The sequence below is a fragment of the Dermacentor andersoni genome, chromosome 2, assembly GCF_023375885.2.
Source record: "Dermacentor andersoni chromosome 2, qqDerAnde1_hic_scaffold, whole genome shotgun sequence".
Taxonomy (NCBI): domain Eukaryota; kingdom Metazoa; phylum Arthropoda; class Arachnida; order Ixodida; family Ixodidae; genus Dermacentor; species Dermacentor andersoni.
The window spans coordinates 121,220,020-121,236,944 of NC_092815.1; the positions used below are offsets into that span (position 1 = coordinate 121,220,020).

At 46.3% G+C, this 16,925-nt stretch overlaps 1 protein-coding gene across 5 annotated transcripts in view; it reads left to right on the plus strand.

The window, feature by feature from the left end:
* Positions 1 to 16,925, plus strand: part of LOC126541292 (neuroligin-4, Y-linked-like) — a 312,904-nt gene that overhangs the window by 262,514 nt on the left and 33,465 nt on the right. For all 5 annotated transcript variants that reach the window (XM_055076537.1, XM_055076535.1, XM_055076536.1 and 2 more), the window contains exon 5: positions 12,151 to 12,524. In XM_055076537.1, the coding sequence (XP_054932512.1) occupies positions 12,151 to 12,524 (374 nt within the window). The remainder of the gene's footprint in view (positions 1 to 12,150; positions 12,525 to 16,925) is intronic.

The following is a 16,925-nucleotide window of genomic DNA, read 5'->3' on the forward strand; positions in this document are numbered from 1 at the left end:
TAAGGAAGAAGTGGCAGGGGACCGGAACGTCCTGGTCAGGCAGCTGCACACAAGCCAGGGCCCGTAGCGCGACCGCTCACGTTCCACCTGCAGGCGCTGGCGTCCGCAGGCATCGTGGTAGACTTCAGTGGCATGGCGAAGCCACGAAGCACCGTAACAGTTTGACAGGTTTCCCTGGCCGAATGAAGCCCTGGCAGCTCGGGTCCGGAACCCGAGAGTCCGTCTTCGGCTGCCGATCTTTTGGCCGACCTTCTTCCTGCGTCGCTTCCTGGAAATTCATCAGCGTTTATACAACGCGCTTCACGCTTTTTCTTCCTCGTGGCTTCTCGTTTCTTTCTCCACGATTGACTCTTTGGAACTTTTTCACCGATTGCATAATTTTTCCTTCATTCCTTACTTGCGCCACGTGTCCTCGTGCTCCACGCTCTTCGTCGTCGTCATCGTCTCCTTTCGCCAAACACCCAGACACAGCAATCCTGCCCGCGCGTTCACACTTTGTTGTCCTCTTTTCTACTAACCAAAAACTTCACTTGGCATCGCGCAGTTCATTCATCACAGCAAAACAACATGGGGTACTGAATCGCTTGCCTTTTTAATATTGTCTTTGTTGCATTTATTTCATTCTGCTTGAACATTGCTACATTATATCTGTAGGTCTGATCACTTTGCGCAATGAGAGCTGTAGGACAGTACTTTCCGTCACGGAGGAACTACTTAGTGTGATGATGCGACGATTATTTCTAAAGGGCGAAACTGAAAAATGAAAATACATTATGTGTTAAAGCAAAAGAGTTAAAGCGACAAGAGTGACTTCTTTTAGTCGACGAGCCAGTTTTTCACACAAACACACACTACAATAACCTGAAGACTGCGTTAATAACGCATTATCGACAAGTACTAACGATAAGACGGAGAAGAATTTCTTGGCAATGCTAATTGTCATTTATCTTTTCCTTGCTTTTTATCTCTTCAAGTACAAATGCGTGGGCAAGCATAGTCCACAGCGACGCACAAGGGTCACATTGAGATTTAATGACATGTTTAAAAATCATCTCCTTACCATTTGTCGAAACGACTCTCTTCGATGATAGACGAAGTAGGCAGCCATGTCACAGAAGCAGTGAGCACAAGAACCGCCGTTCTAAAAAATACCTTATAGCTATCGGTAACGCCCACGTTCACCCGTTTCATCATGAAGTTCTTGATTAAAAGCAGTGATCTTTAGAGCTCTCAAACTACGCAATCAGAATTCCTGTTAAACAGGCTGTTTTTTTGTTTCCTCAATCCAGGCAAACGTGCCTAGACGATATACATGACAATACGCTGCCGAGGCAAGGCAGTCAATAAGAACAAAATCAGCATTGGACGTCACGTCGGGTAAAGTAACGTAACTTTTTATATATTTGAAATCATTCCTTTTTCTGGAAGTCCCGAGAAACGTTGGAAGACAAGATGACTTGCTTTGTTTTAGAACTCCTGTCAAGTTTGAACGGGAGATATCGAATTTTCTTGCTGGCAATGTCAGTAATGACGGCGCAAAAGAAAGGAAGAGGATGTACTTCCATAACGCGACAAGCACTAGTCTTGCATCTTCGTTTTCTGACAGCTTCTGTGATATCGACGTGGTCACGCGCACGTCTTATAAACAGACAGCTGAGTCAGACACCTGTCACTATAGGTTGTGCCAACCGTATGCGAGCAGTATGACGTACTATTTCATCAATGTTAGAAGATGATGATATTTGTACGCACTTTCTTCCACGGAGTTACAGGTTTTATACATATTAAAGTTTATTTATTACACAATGGTAAGTTGTAGCGCCCCTTCTTTCTTAATATTTTGTGAGCTCTCAGTTAAGTTTTTGTTATCCCTACAAATCATAACCTCAAAATGGTCTTGTGTCTCAAGAAGCTCCGACGCAGGTGCGTTTATTGCTTGAAATGGTGTCTAATATTTATGACAGACCAAGCAAGTGATCCAGGAAAAAGGTACGCGAATACTGGCAGCTCGAAGTGCTCAATAGATAGTTGCTAGAGCTAAGAGTCTTGAAACCTTCAATGTAGACACCTATTAGCACAGCTACCTATTTTACAGCTGGGAAATACACAAGTGCTTGATAAATACTTTTTCATATTTAGCAGCGCGGCTGCTAAAGTGTCTGCCATTAAACTCGTATTTTAGGCACGAACAAGACGAATGCTGCCTTCGCGCTGCCCCTCTCGAAGCAACAATCCTTGAGCAACAAAAAAAAGTTTCTATTTCGCCTAAATTGCGAGACTTTGATTGCGATAGCAAATTAGTAGACAACATTAAAATTCAGGATTGTAGATTTATCGCCGTTATAAACTTGGAAACATTCGCCCACTAAGTAAATTAACAAACATGGGGCCCTATAACGTAAAACTATTCCAATATGTTTTTATTCCAATCTCCTGACGTCAAACTTGCGTAACCGCCGACGCAAGCATCGGGCGGTCACCTGCAGGGTTGTCTGAACAGATGAATCAAACGCTCTCCTCGTTCATAGGAGGTCCCTTTTGTCTGCTTAAAAAACGAATAACATTGCCTACGCTGAGCGGCTTGTCTTATATAATTGGCTGACAAAAGGCGAGGAGCACGCTCAAGTGGAGAGAGATTCGACAGGGCCGAACCACTGCACTGAAAATCGATAACCGGATGAAGAGGGCAGTGCCGGCGTCTGCGATTGGTCCGCTTTCCCTTACTTAGGTTGCAGTGGCTGGGCAAAAATCGCGGCGACATGCAACGGAAGCAATGACGCTAAAACAGATCCTCACCAAAGAAAAATTCGTAGAATGAGGTCGTAAACATGCCGAAAGTGCTCGAAAGCGTTACAAGGCCACGCAGAAAGTTTCATTATGCGCAAACGAACCCATGCTCTCTGGCAGGTGCGAGTAGCCAGCGCCTGAGCGATCGGTGGCTGCCATCTTTTATTCCTTTCAAAATGGAGAGCCTGCGGCTATTCAGAACAAAATTCAGTTTTGTTCGGTATATTAATGCATCTTTAATGCGTACACGTCACTTTGACGGAGTGAGTTGTTGCGGTTTTGTCACGTTGCGGGACAGGCAGGTGAAGTGGGTGCAGCCCGAAAAATTTTAACCTATAGCCGGGGGCTAATGGCGAAAAGGCATCGAATCAGAAATAACTATTTTTCTTTTTTCGGTGAAATCATGCATAATCAGTCTGTACACGTCATAGCAGATGGGGAGCTATCGCGGTTTTCGTGACGTCGCGTGACAGACAGGTGAAGTGGGGGTGATCCAAAAAAGTTTTTGACCAATCGCGGATGGCTGATTACAGAATTGGAATAGAAAAGGTTTGGAATAGTTTTACGTTACAGCGCCCATGGTGTCAGCAAGCACTGAAAAACATGAACACATCACAATCGATGACCGTGGACACTCACTGTCAAAACGCTGGCACGAGGAAGCGCGGCCGCAGCAACGAGCCAAATGACCTTCGTGCTCTCTATCGATTCATTGCCAAGTGAGCGGTGAGAACACAGCGCGCACAAAGGTTTGAGCGGTTGGCGCACCTGGACTGTGCGCCCAACGCATATTGTTTCAAGATGCAGCCCGCATGACCAACCACGGCCGTGCATACGCAGTTGCTGCCAGAGTACGACGCCGCCGCCCCTTCTCCCTTCCCCCGGGGCCTCGCGCGCGACGGAAAATGGCGCGCTTCCTCCCCGCATTCCTCCCTGCCGCGCGCGAGATTTCTCTCGCACGTACAGCATATGGCGTGCCGCGCCGGTGTTATCGCTATTGGACTTTATACGGAACATCACCACGACGGCGACGGCGATGGCAAAAATGCGCATGGAGTGTGCATTAGATTGCTATCGCAATAAAAAACTTTGGATGAAGGTTTACCTCTGGCTAAGCACAAACTATTGCTCGCTATCACCGTTACTCTTTTGCATAATTTGTCTTCGCTTATCAAAGGTATGTGCCACTTTGTCTGTGCTAGTCTCCAGTGAATCTCTTTAATGCCAACGAGGTTTATTGGGTATGTGCCAGTAGGTCTGTGCCGCCCTTGAATAAAACATATTTGACCAAGCGTGCGGCAAACTCATTGGCAGTCTCCTTCGCCCATCGAATCCTGATAGCTTGAAGGTTGGTGTCTACGCGGCGTTGTCACTGGTCGGTAGTTTTGTTAGCCCACGCGTTTCTTGTGACCTCGGCATCAGCGTCGAAACGGCGTTCCCTCTGTGCACTAGTTTCATTTTCACATTCACGGCATTTTTGCAACCTGTATTCTTCCAATATCTCATGTCGGTTATCTGCAATGCCAGGATCAGTCGAAGGACGCTCACGTTGTCGTTTCAGCTGTATTTGTGCGTACCGACGACTCCGGCGCTCCACGTCGAGCAACCCAGGTGAACCCACCACCTCATCCATGGCCTATCTCTAGAGATCTACGATACGACTTGTTCTGACGCACTGCTAAACCATCTGTGAGACGAGAACCGCGCGCGGCACTTATCTGCACCGGCTGCAAATTCGGCCGAGTGCATCTTCTTATTGCCTGGAGCTGTCGGGGCACGTGCGCTCTGAGAGAGAGAGAGAGAGAGAGAACAAGGACACGAAAGGCAGGGACTCTGCCTTTCCTTTCTCTGACTGGCTGCACTGTGCGAGGCGGAAGCGCGTCATTGGCTGCAGATGGTTACTTTGCTCCAACGCGTGACGTACCTACTCGTTGCCTCCTCTCTATCACGTGGCGCTGCTCTTCCCTCTTGATGGTCCCGCAGTACACGGACAGACACACAATAGCTTTTCACTGGATTAAAAGCCCTAGCGCTAGTACTCTAAAATTATTAGTTCGATCAGCGCATAGGCGATTCAAGGTGCCTGAACAGAGATTACAGGCGCGAACACACCCCTCAGATGCAAATATGGCGACACCATCAAATAAACATTAGCAATTGCCCACTTTAGCAATGTACAAAAATTGGCATAACTTAAGCAAACCACCATCGCTGAAAACAGGGAGTGCGAAATGGAAAATAACTGTGCTCCATTAGTGGTTTTTGGTAAATTTTTATGCGTAAGGATTTCTATGCCTACCCAATGAGCAATTTGTCCGTCTCTTAAGAGAATCAATGACTCATACCTTGGTAAGCAAGCAAAAAATGCAATGGCTCATACCCATGTAAGGCAGAGGCTACAAGCGCTCAGCAAAGTGAAGCGAACAGTGCATACATTCATTGAAATCACCCATACAACACACAAAACAGCATACGTTTCAATAAAGAACCAGATCAAAAGAAGCATCCAAACCATTAATAAAGCATTGCGCACCCCCGTCAGCAAACGCAGTGGTGGTTTGGCAACAGCTTCGTTTAATTACCCTAAATTACCTTAATTAACACCAAAGGTCGTGGGTGAGCGCGTTAATTGACTATATCTTAATTACCTGTGGCTAATGAACATCACCTTAACATCAATGGTCGTGGGTTCAAGTGCCGTAATGCACTCTATCTTAATTAAACCTGCCTTATCATGTTCGCTATAGAACATGAAAAGGAAATGGTCGATAAGGTTGACAACGACCGATAAGGGTTGATAAATGTTTCTGCTGGTGCGATCAAGCTTCATAACATTGATAAGGACGCGTGGCTGCGTGGAGATGAGCAAGTGGCACAATGATTACGCATACTTAGACTAGAGGAGTTTCTGCGTGAATCTTTTACATAGCAATGTGATGGGAGATAGATGACACTGCTCGGAATTTTCTAGCTCATGCCAAATTTATAAGTGTTCGTGAGGTATTCATAAATCTGGCCAATCGTTGTTCAGAGTATAGTCAATGTGCCATCAGGACCGCAGAATCACAGCAGAAACTTAAGAAGCCGCAGAAATAAAGTTATTTTTCGAGTTTTATAGCTTAAATTTCATCACCCGTGCAAGTAAGTAATATACGGCTAAAGTGTTCCCTACACCACTGCCTTCTATCAAGAGTGGTTACTTAATCAAGAGTGGTCATTAATATTTAAAAGGGCTGTGGGATGCCGCTAAAGACAAACACCGCATTCCGCAGTAGCTGTTCTTAGTGCACCAAAAAAGTGTCTTGCTTTAGGTACCTAGTTCCGCTTTTTGTGATTTCGCTTCAAATTTGCTATATATAACTTTAGGTGCATTTTTACTGCTCCTTTTTTAGCTTGATTATTCAGTGCATCTCCTTAAAAAGGAACCAGAATTAAATGGCTACCTATGATATTTCAGCTACGCGAACGTGCTGGTGCAAGAACAAATAAAAAATTACTCCGTTCCGTCCTGTCTTATCTTTACAGCGATTGGAATTCTTTGTCTACTTAAGTCGTTTTTAGTCCGTCCGTCCGTCCGTCCGTCCGTCCGTCCGTCCGTCCATCCATCCATCCATCCATCCATCCATCCATCCATCCATCCATCCATCCATCCATCCATCCATCCATCCATCCATGCATCCTCTCTCACGCCTACCCAATGACCCACATTACCTACCACCTTGGGCCACACGTGTGTGCTCTGGATGCTGTTGGGATCGTTCCACCGTCGTCATTTCAACTTCGTGATGACGCTCGTCATGCCTCCATCAGGCTTTCTACCAGGTCAGGCCTTCTACCAGACCAGGCCTTCTACGCCGGCCTGGTCACTCGAGTTGTCTAACAGATTGGGCCATCACGAATGCGCTCGTGCTTATTAGGCCGTCGTGGTCATTGCATCATCGTCATATTAGCTTTGCCATCCGACTCTCGTGAAGCCATCGTATTAGGGCATCGTTTTCGCACACAAATCATGCGTACGTTGTCACACTATCATCATGATGCCATCGCGGTCGTTCTATTATCGTCACGCTAGCTTCATCATCCAAATGTCACCGTGCCGCCATGGACACGCAATCGCCGCGGTGCAGACTTCGCGATACAGTCGTCGTCACGTCAATATTGTCATGCACTTGTCGTAATCTATTCATCTAATAGCGTTTTCATGTCGTCGTGGTCACTGTGTGGTCTTCATACAGTTTTCTTCATACATTCGTTGTGAAATAGCCATCACGATGCCCTCGCGTTTGTTCCATTGTCATTCTTAATTTATTCAACCAACTCTCGTCATTCCGTCTTCGTCACACAGTGGTCGTCATACAATTGTCGTCATGCCGTCGTCGCGCCGTCGTTTTACCGTCGTCATAACTTCGGTAACGTCATTCCATTAGTGACATGCCGTAGACGTCATAACAGATTTGTCGTTACAATGCTGTAATTTTTCTTCGTCATTCTCTAGTAATTGCGCTAGCCTCATTCAATCGTGATTATTCCGGCGTTGTCATGCCATCGTCGCCAGTAACACGCTATTATGCATCCGTCGTGATATTGCCATCATGCTATCGTCGTAGTGCCATCGTCTTCACTTCCCCTTTGTCATCCGCCTCTCGTCATGCCGTCGTCATCACACCATCGTCGTCTACAGGCTTCGTGATACAGTCGTCGTAACGCTATTGTCCTCAGATTGTTGTCATACCATCATCTTCATACAGTCATCGTCCAGGCATTGTCGTCATGCCGTCATTGTCAAGCTGTCGTTTTACCATCGTCATGACTTCAGTAACGCCATCCGAATGCCTTCATTCCGTCGTCGTCATACCACATTCATCCATTCACCGACACCCTTTATTCTTGATCATTCTGTTGTAACCATGTTGCCGTTATTCAATTGGGATTATGCCGCCGTTGTCATGCTATCGTGGTCGTGCCAGTGTCGTCATTCTAGCTTCGTCATCCGGTTATCGTCACCCGATCGTCGTCATACACTCCTAATCTTCTCGTTGTCCTCATAATGTCGTCACACTATGGTATCAAATGATTTCGCCGTCATCTAGGAATCATCTCTCATTGTCGTCATACAACCGTCGTCACACCATCTTTGTCGTTCCGTCGACGTCATTCTTTCTTCGTTATTTTAATGTCGCTGCGTCGGCGTCATATATTCGTCATCATACTGACATGCTTTCGAGCGACCTATAGGCAAGTAAGTGCCGTTGCAAAGTGGTATGATATTGAACTATGTGGCATATAGCCGAAGCAACGGGTGTCCGAGAATGACAACTGCAGATGTTAAGTAAACATGAGATGACAAATACGGTGCGGTGCTACATTGCTCAAAATGCTGATCGCATTGTCATCGACAGTCATCACGTGATGAGTTCTGCCGTATTCTCTCTTTAATTTACGATGGCCCTCTCTTCTTTCTCGGGTATTCCTTAAAAAATAAATGGCTTTTCTTATGGTTGTTGTAGTCGTAAGGGGCCTACGTTGAGAATGAGCTTTCACATCTAAGTTTCAATATTCAGGTTGTGTTGCCATTACTAGGGTAAAATTAAACGCAAAAACTAAACACGAGAAGAAACCGACAGTGTTAACCAACCAATAAATTGCGTCGTCACACTCACAAATATCACGATCAAAAAACAAAGTCTCGCAACTTCGGTTCAGAAACCTTACGTACAAAGACAGCTTTCAAACCAACCACATGAAAGAGATAACCTGCACATGTGCGTGCCACGATAATTAAAACTGTTATCAGAAAGACACAAAAAGCGTGCTGTAGCAGCTGCACGAACTTGCTGGTGTGCACATGTAATCAGCGCTCCTCTGATTTTCAGACATTGCAAAATGCTTTCAATTGCGCGACATTTTCAGGCACTTTTCGGCAGGCAGGTGGGCTGGCGGAGTGTCTCGCCGTTCAACGGGTCCGGTACCGGTGATGTGCAGCCTAAAATTACATGCCACTGCGGTGACTGGCTTTTCATTTGCTTGAAATTTTAAATCTTCGCATTACAAACATTCTGTCTTAGTTATTACAAATACATACACCACAGCGTACCTCTGCACCACCATTCGATACACAAGATTTGCATTATTCATACGACCATTCTCTACAAATAATCAATGCTTCGCATTATGCAGACACCAACTACAGTTGAGTCTGCCATTTATTTATATTACTCGTACTTGTGCTATTAGTTATAGCACAAACAATACTATCGAAAAAGTATAGAGTATGGCTGTGTCTAACATTCTCGAGACTGGCCTTGGTAATTCTTCAGACATCCCTTTGGCGTGAGAACGTGTGTTCCAGCAACCAACAACCGTATTCCGCTTTCATCATATATATAGTATTTCACCACGAAAAAGGTAGGTGATGGCATAGATAGAAAATGCCCTTTGACAACATTTAAATTATTTTATAATAACTCAGGATGTAAGAAGGAACTGCACGACAAAGGAAACCGTCCCTTCAATTTACCGTCGCATTATATTGCGCGGGAGAACACAGCTAATACTACAAAGGCGCAAGTCGTCATCTAAGAGTATACATGTATTTTTCATAATGGTGTGAAACGACGCGAAGGCAAAAGCAGCGGAGCCCATAAACCTTCATCCCTAGCTTTTCATCTTACAAAATACAAGAAGTGCCGGCTGCGTCACTGGAGATGTTTGAGAGCATCGTACGAAACAGCGCCATCTCGTTGTCTTCACGACCAACTAGCAAAAAAGGTAACACGAGGGTGGCGTTTCTACCGAAGGTGGCGCGGACATGAAAGCGAAAAACACTGCCTGGGGTGCAACTCTTCGAACCATTTTATAAGGTTGCCCTTTTTCGGGCAGGAAACTGCTGCTCCTGCTGCTGCTGCCGTCGCATCTTATTCTTGTTTTTCTAGGTCTGTACAGTTATTATATTTGTTTTTTCTCTGTTCACACCAGTGTGGTTTCTGGCCGCTAACAAGGCAAAGTTGTGCACGAGGCAGCTCCGTGCAAATGGCTATGGCGCCAGGTCGTGGCGTTGATCGGCAGGCGCCTCGGCCGTAAAGAGGCCCCTCGTCGTAAATTCCTAAATCGTTCTCTACACATGAGCTCACAGCACACGCGTATAGCGAGATCATCAAGAGAGACTGGGGCGGGTTGAATAAGAGGCGCTCGCTTTGCTGAAGTGCTGCTTTGTGGAGTGCGAAGTCTGCATGCTGTAGTGCGCGGGTAGCTAGTGGTCGCGACCTTAAGACGTGGTTTGAGACGATGCTGTCTTCCTTAAAATGCTTGTACTGGAAGAAATGTGACCGCACGGTTCGCTCCAGTTTATGCGCGTCGACGGCTTCTGAGACTTGGTCTTACGAAGTCAAAGCTGTTCTCTCTTTTCAGTTCTGATTGACTCACTGACGCCGTGTTTGCTGGTTGATGTTCTGATCACAGCGGCGGCGTGGATAATGGTGCCAAAAGAGTGCAAATAAATAAATAAATAAATAACTAAATAAATAAACAAATAAATAAATAAATAAATAAATAAATAAATAAATAAATAAATAAGCGATAGTTATCGGATCCCTCACAAAGGGAACGCCAAACATGATTAAAGTAGAGGTCTATAACGCTGACTTGTAAAGCCGTCAGCTATGGGAATTCCGTGTTCACAGTGAAAAATTAAAGCGGTCTTGGCTTAAAACGACACGAGCTCCTTGTGTTTCTGATAATTTGTGGCAGCTTTTAGAAAAATACCTTCAACATCATCAGCCACACTTTAGAAACATGAGAAGAAACAAAAAAAGTTAGAGTAGAGCTGCCAGGCGTGAATAAATAATTCATAATAACGATTCGGAAGATAGATAATTAGCACCTACCTTGTAACCTACGCGTCCTTAAGCCAGAGCCACTATAGCAAGCGAAGTGTCAGGTCCGGCTTCTCGAAAACATAATGATCCGTTATAAACATGGAGAAAAGCTTTGTGTGGCATATAACATCATGCAAAAGTGCAGCTTTGAAATGCTTTGACCGAAGTAGTGTTTTCCCACAGTGCTACTAGAGATAAATTAAATAATATTGCCTAAATTATTCTTGTTAAGCAGTTCTCGTCCCAAAACATTAAGCAAATAACTATACTCTCCTTCTTCAATTTCGCAATAGGTGTTCGTCAATGTTAACCCAGATAAACACTTCTCTAGTCAGGTGTTCAGGTTACATTAACACAATTTCAAATAATCCCAACAGCGCAGACAAACCCCATGCCTACACTAAGCTCTTGAACCGGCATTGCTATCATGAGAAGCAATAATTTCGTGCTCATAGCGTTGAACGTATCTCAAATGTGGCCAACAGGTGGCGTTTACTTTCCCATGGTGAAATGAAAACAATTATACGTAACTGCAAGGTTTCCAGCTCATAGATCACGGACAACACGAAATTTATTGCTGCCTTCTCATTCCATTGTATTATTTTGTTCAAATACTGCGTGAAATTTCGCGCATTCGACTATGCTTACAATTACGCTTTCGCAAAAATCAGCGCACGTCAATGTTTGGTGAGCAGCGAAGATGCGTGTAACTTTTCTGGCACGCGCTAAGTTCAATAGATCATTGTAATTACGTTCGAACGTGTACGGACCTCGGCAATGTCCTTGTGTGTCCCAATCAGAATGCCCAGTTTATTTACGGTAGCTAACTGGGAGAATTGGTACAACTGCATTGTTATTACTTCCAGCGCGCACTAAAAACACGGACAAAGAAGAGAGACGAAACACGAGCCGTTTCGTGTCTTTTCTGTGTCCTTGTTTTTAGTTCGCGCTGTAAGTAATAACAGCCCAGTTTAAAGACATGAAAGAACACCTAATGAATGGGGAATAAACAAAATTTAGCACGACTCACGCTAAAAAAAAAAAAAGAACACTAGCTCCAATACTTTCTAGGCGGTGGCAGGCTTTAAACTTGTTGTTTGCTTGTCTTCGGAACATTGGCCAGCTTGAAAAGCCTTAGGAAATGGCGAATACACGTCAAATGACGAAACTTTATATTTAGATTGCCCTCATTTTGTGTGTAACGAACCGAACTTCATTTTATATGTAAATATAACGTCCACCTTTCCACGTCTATTTGTCATTTCTTTCTGTTTTTTTTCTTCTGTCTTCTCTCTTCTTTTTCCTTGGGGCCTTTCAATCCCTAACCCGTTTCCCCATTCTGAGTAGAAAGTCGGTGACTACACATACACCTGCAGAAATCTGAGTATTTCATTAAAAGCCCTCTCTGTCTCTTCAATGCTCCGATTGCCATTAAAGGGTCAGCGTTTCGCAGTCACATATGTTCCCTGTGTTTCTCCACCTCTCGCAGACAACGGACTGTTCCAGCGTGCCGTGATGATGTCCGGCTCGGCGCTGAGCCCGTGGGCCATAGCCCGGGACGCGGTGCGCTACGCGCGCCACGTGGGTCGAGCGCTGGGATGCCCGGAGTCCGGCACCGGCGCCGCGCTCGGAGACTGCTTGCGTCACCGGCCCGTGCGTGAGCTGGTCGACGTGCCCCTTGCCGTGCCCGAGCACCTCTCGGCGTTCGGTCCCACCGTCGACGGCACGGTGGTTCCCGGCGAGCCGCGCCACGAAATGGCCTCGCCGCGTTCGTCGTACGCCGACTACGATCTCCTGTTCGGCGTTGTGCGCTTCGAGGCATATTTCTTGTTCACCGCTTACGAGGAGAAGCACGGCTTTGAGGTGAGAACAAGTATCGTCATTTGCAGTTCTGTTAGATCCGATTCGGCACTTCAGCTTCCGACGTTATTAACGTGCCGCGTTGGCCCTCTAATGCCAAGGAGCAAGTGATCTCGAAACGGATGCGGACGAAGCGACGTATTTTCTGGACGCCGATGTTATTGTATTACTGAAAGCAATCCCCATAAAGCTGAATTCTGCAGAAACCGTCAGAGATCTTTTCTTTTTGTCAAAGTAAAGAAGGTTACACCGTTTTGGAGCACACTGTTCTTGTGTCGGTGTTCTTTTCTTGTCGTGTCTAGTTGAAATTCTTGTGTGTAGATGTGGAGTCGCGGTTGTCTGCGGCTGTTGCCCGCCTGCATCTCGCAATACAGCGCAGGCATGACACCGAGACGCGCAGCTGTGCTTGAACTTTGCCGCAACTTTTTGTCACGTATAGCAAGACGTTACACAACACGCAACGCCGAGCGCCTCGTTTCTGCCGCCGACCGAGCACGGGTGTCGACTCCCCAGCTGTGACGAATAAGGACACGCGCTAGCTTTTGCACAACACTCCGTCTTCACCTGCATCGCCTTTCGACATTCTCCTTGTCCGTATTACCTCCTCCTCGGCACAGCTCAATCACGGCGGCATCACACCGCGTCCGACTCTACGAAGAAATGTTCGCTTTAACCTGCAAAAGAGAACTTTAGTATAAATTGTGCGCTATAACGCCCAGAAACTGCACAGCGAGTTGTGAAAAACGCCGTAGTGGAGCGCTCAGAATTAATTTTGACTATCTGAGGTTCTTTAATGTGTACTTAAAGCAAGTTACTTAAGCCCTTTTGAATTCCTGTCTCCATCGAAATGTGACCGCTGCTGCTGAGAGTCGCCCCCGGGATCTTGTGCTCATTAGCGATACGCCAAATCGGCGGAGAGGTAAAAGAGAATCACACGAGGACAGTAATAGGATTAGATCTTTGCAGCAGTCTTTTTTTTTTATTGTGTGCACACGTATTGTTGCACTGTGCCATACACTAGAGGCCTTGCGGTATACCAAACCATTTGCTTACAAAACAGCTCAACACGCACCTTCAAGCTTTCGCTAACGCCATACTGTAAGTTGTTCGATCGGCGCCCAAACAAACCATCGCTGCAGTTCCATTGCGCGCCGGAATGCATTTTTCATTCGGAAACATCTGTTTGCATGTGGCTACGGCAGGTTTCTACCAGCTTGGCATCGATGACGCTGCTTCTCTGATAGGGAACAGAAAGATGACTCGCACGCACACATCGCGCTCAACGCTACAGGTAGATAATTGTCCGTTCAGGAAGGTTTACAACATTGAACTGCGTTGCGTTTTTTGACTTGGCGCCTCTGAATTGCGTCGGAGCTGAAAAAGATGCTTGACGGTGTCCTGCTACTCAACCGAACCAAGTCAACTGAAGAAACGCGGTTACGCCTCCCGTCCGTTTTTCCATATGTAACAATTTGCACCGTAATCGCGCATGTACCTATGTCCCTGATTATTCTTTTGTTTTTCTTCGCGTAGCACTCCACAAAGTATAACCTGGAACAGCAGACATTTTTCCATAGAACATTTAGCCGCGGTTTAATGAATGCGCAACATCTCGTTCTGCCTTCTTTTATGTTTGGTAATCGAATGTTGTGAGCCAGTGCCGGCAGTGTAACGCTTGTTCGCACGCGTTCGACAGTGCACCTGTATTTTTCATTTCTTCTTTTCATTCGCGCATTGTTTTTGCCTTCTATCCTCTCACTATCCTCAAAGTCCCTCTGCGGCAATCCATCTGGCCTGTACGTTCCTTCCGGCCCCTTATTGATGGCCACTGCGGTGCACTGTGTCTCCAATGTGCACCGAGCGCACGTAATTAGACCCGTTAACTGTCTAGTTTGAGTAGCAGCGGCTTGTACTGTCACTGCATTGCAAATCTGTCGGTGCTACCGCCGGCACGAAAAACAGCGTAACGCTCACATGTCCTCAGTATTCAGGAAATTGGAGTGGTGAGTCGGTTCTTGGCGGTAGGCAGCATTGCTTCGACAGGACCAGCCTTTCTTTTGCTTTATTTCTTCTTGAGATTTTCCTCCTTGATTCCACTTCCATAGACGGCTTTGCTAAGTCCCTGTGAGTAGTTAGGCGGCACCTGAAGAAACTTCCGGTCACGTCTCCTGTATGTCTACTACGCTAGAAAAATTCACATTTTCGATTTGATTTAACGTATGAGACATCCCTCTTCACGTCTGCCATGAAAAAAGAAAGTAATACGCCGCATGTCTCAAGTGCCAATGTGCATAACTTGTGTATATGTTACAACGAATGTGATTTGTGAAATTATGACTAACAGCAGATTAGGAGTGTTAAATGTCTCCTTGCTTCTGCCTGGCATAATACTCCGGCTTGCCATTGTCTTTGACGCCAGGGGTACTATTTCTGCGGGCGAAACCGGAATCTTCTCAGCGTCTGCTTCTCGACTACCAGAGATGTTTTTTCCTTCCTCCATTTTTTTCTTGCCGCTTGGCGAGTAATTTCGGCGGACAGGGAAAGAGAATGCGTTTTGTTGTTCATGCCGGGAGCAAAACACCAGAAGAGGGCTTGCCTCGGTGCTTTGCCCGTGGCACCTGCCGGACCCACTTTGTCTCTTCCACTCATGGGTTATTTAGTGGGTCTGCCTGAGCGGCCGGGATTGTTTTAGTGACCGCTCCTCGGTGAAGCCGCAGGGGAGCCGCTCTGTCTGTCAAGGGACGCAGGCTGACGTCTACAACGACATCGGCCACACCTACAGTTCAAGACAGATGCAAGGGCCCCAGAGAGTTAAGGGGAATACAGAAGCGAAATGTCGAGCCTCTGTGTTACGGTCATGGTAATTGATGAGAACAAGCTCTTCCCAAAGAGTAGAGGGTGAGAGACCGCAATGCTAAACTAGGCACAGTTATCTTGACGCTGCTCCCTTTCGCCCCTTCCCGCTTGTGTTTTAGCACACGCATTATTAACGCTGTGGGACCCGATCTGCCGTCAGAAGGTTAGGCAGAGCGATTTGTTTTGTATGTGTGATGCCTTTGACCTTCACAAAGAAACGTTTCGCGCGAAAGACAGTATATAATGAGAACTCCTACAAACGCGACGGACAGACTAATTTCGCGTAAGAGTGACTTGATAAAAGCCTAAATAACATGCAGCTGTTATTGTGACTAAGCCTGCATTCGTAATTTATATGCAGAAGAGCCGGAAGTTCGCTAAAGATTGTCAGTTTTACCCGAACGCGAAGCATTGAAAGCGATAGCATGGCTTAGAGTTGCACTGAAGGCGTTTCAGGAGGCTAGCGTGATGAGCGTGCCAGTACCGTTACAGGTGTCGCCCCTCGATGGCACACGAGATGGGAATAACTAGGGAACCTACATGCAAGCACTTGCATGTATAGGCTCCCCAGGTATTCCCATGTAGGCTCCCTATACTCCGTTTTATGCATCAGTTGCAACGCCGTTTAGCCTAGAGAGACCTTTAAAGCGTCGCCTTATATGGCTAGGCGAAAGAAAAACGCGTTTGTCCGCGCCTGTGTACAGAAAACTATCACCATCAACAATGGCTCGAGCGTCGTCGTCGTCTTGCTCAGCTAGCTCGTTGGCGCCCTTGGAGACAACCATGCGAACGCGCTCGTGCCACTGCTCCCGCATTCGTCGTCGTCGCCTTCATCCATAGCTGGCTGCGTTGCCGCTCATCATTCCAGCGTAGAATTTCACTTCTCTTCTGTCGTCGTAATGGGGAGGCCACGTTTACGGAGGCCTGAACCATTGTTTAAGGGGGTGTGAGTTATTCATCGTCTTACGTGACCTCCACATTTAATACTCAAGCAAATGACTTTTGAAGAATCGCAAGCGTCAACGGCGGGCGGGGGCTGCTAAACATGCCAACGAGCAAACTTAAGACATCGAACGAAAGTGACAACGGCGGACTGCGGGCATGCCGTCACTGACGTGCGGCCTCAGTTATAAACACCGGGGCCGCACATTTCAGTTTCACTGTTTAACCGTCTGTACGGAATGCTTGGGCGGTATTTTTTTCTTTTTTTGCAGTTGCTGCGTCCGCATTTAGAAATAGGTTAGTGTTCTTGATCGTAGTTGTGCGAAAGTGCTCTTCGTAGAGGGTGAGTATTAAATAAAATACATTTTAATCCTTAGAAACGAACAATGTTTCATATACAGTTATCGAAGGCGTCGTTTTAGATGAATTTGTTTTTCATTGCCTTTCTTTTAGTGTTCTTTAGTGGTCGCCGGTTGCGGCATCTTCACGTGCACGCTCGCGTGAGCATACGCCTTTGGCGGGCTGCGAGGTATGGGCGGAATGGGCGGAGTGATACATTTTCGTCACTGAACTTCTTGCGTAGTTTCCACGGCGTGGCACCTGATG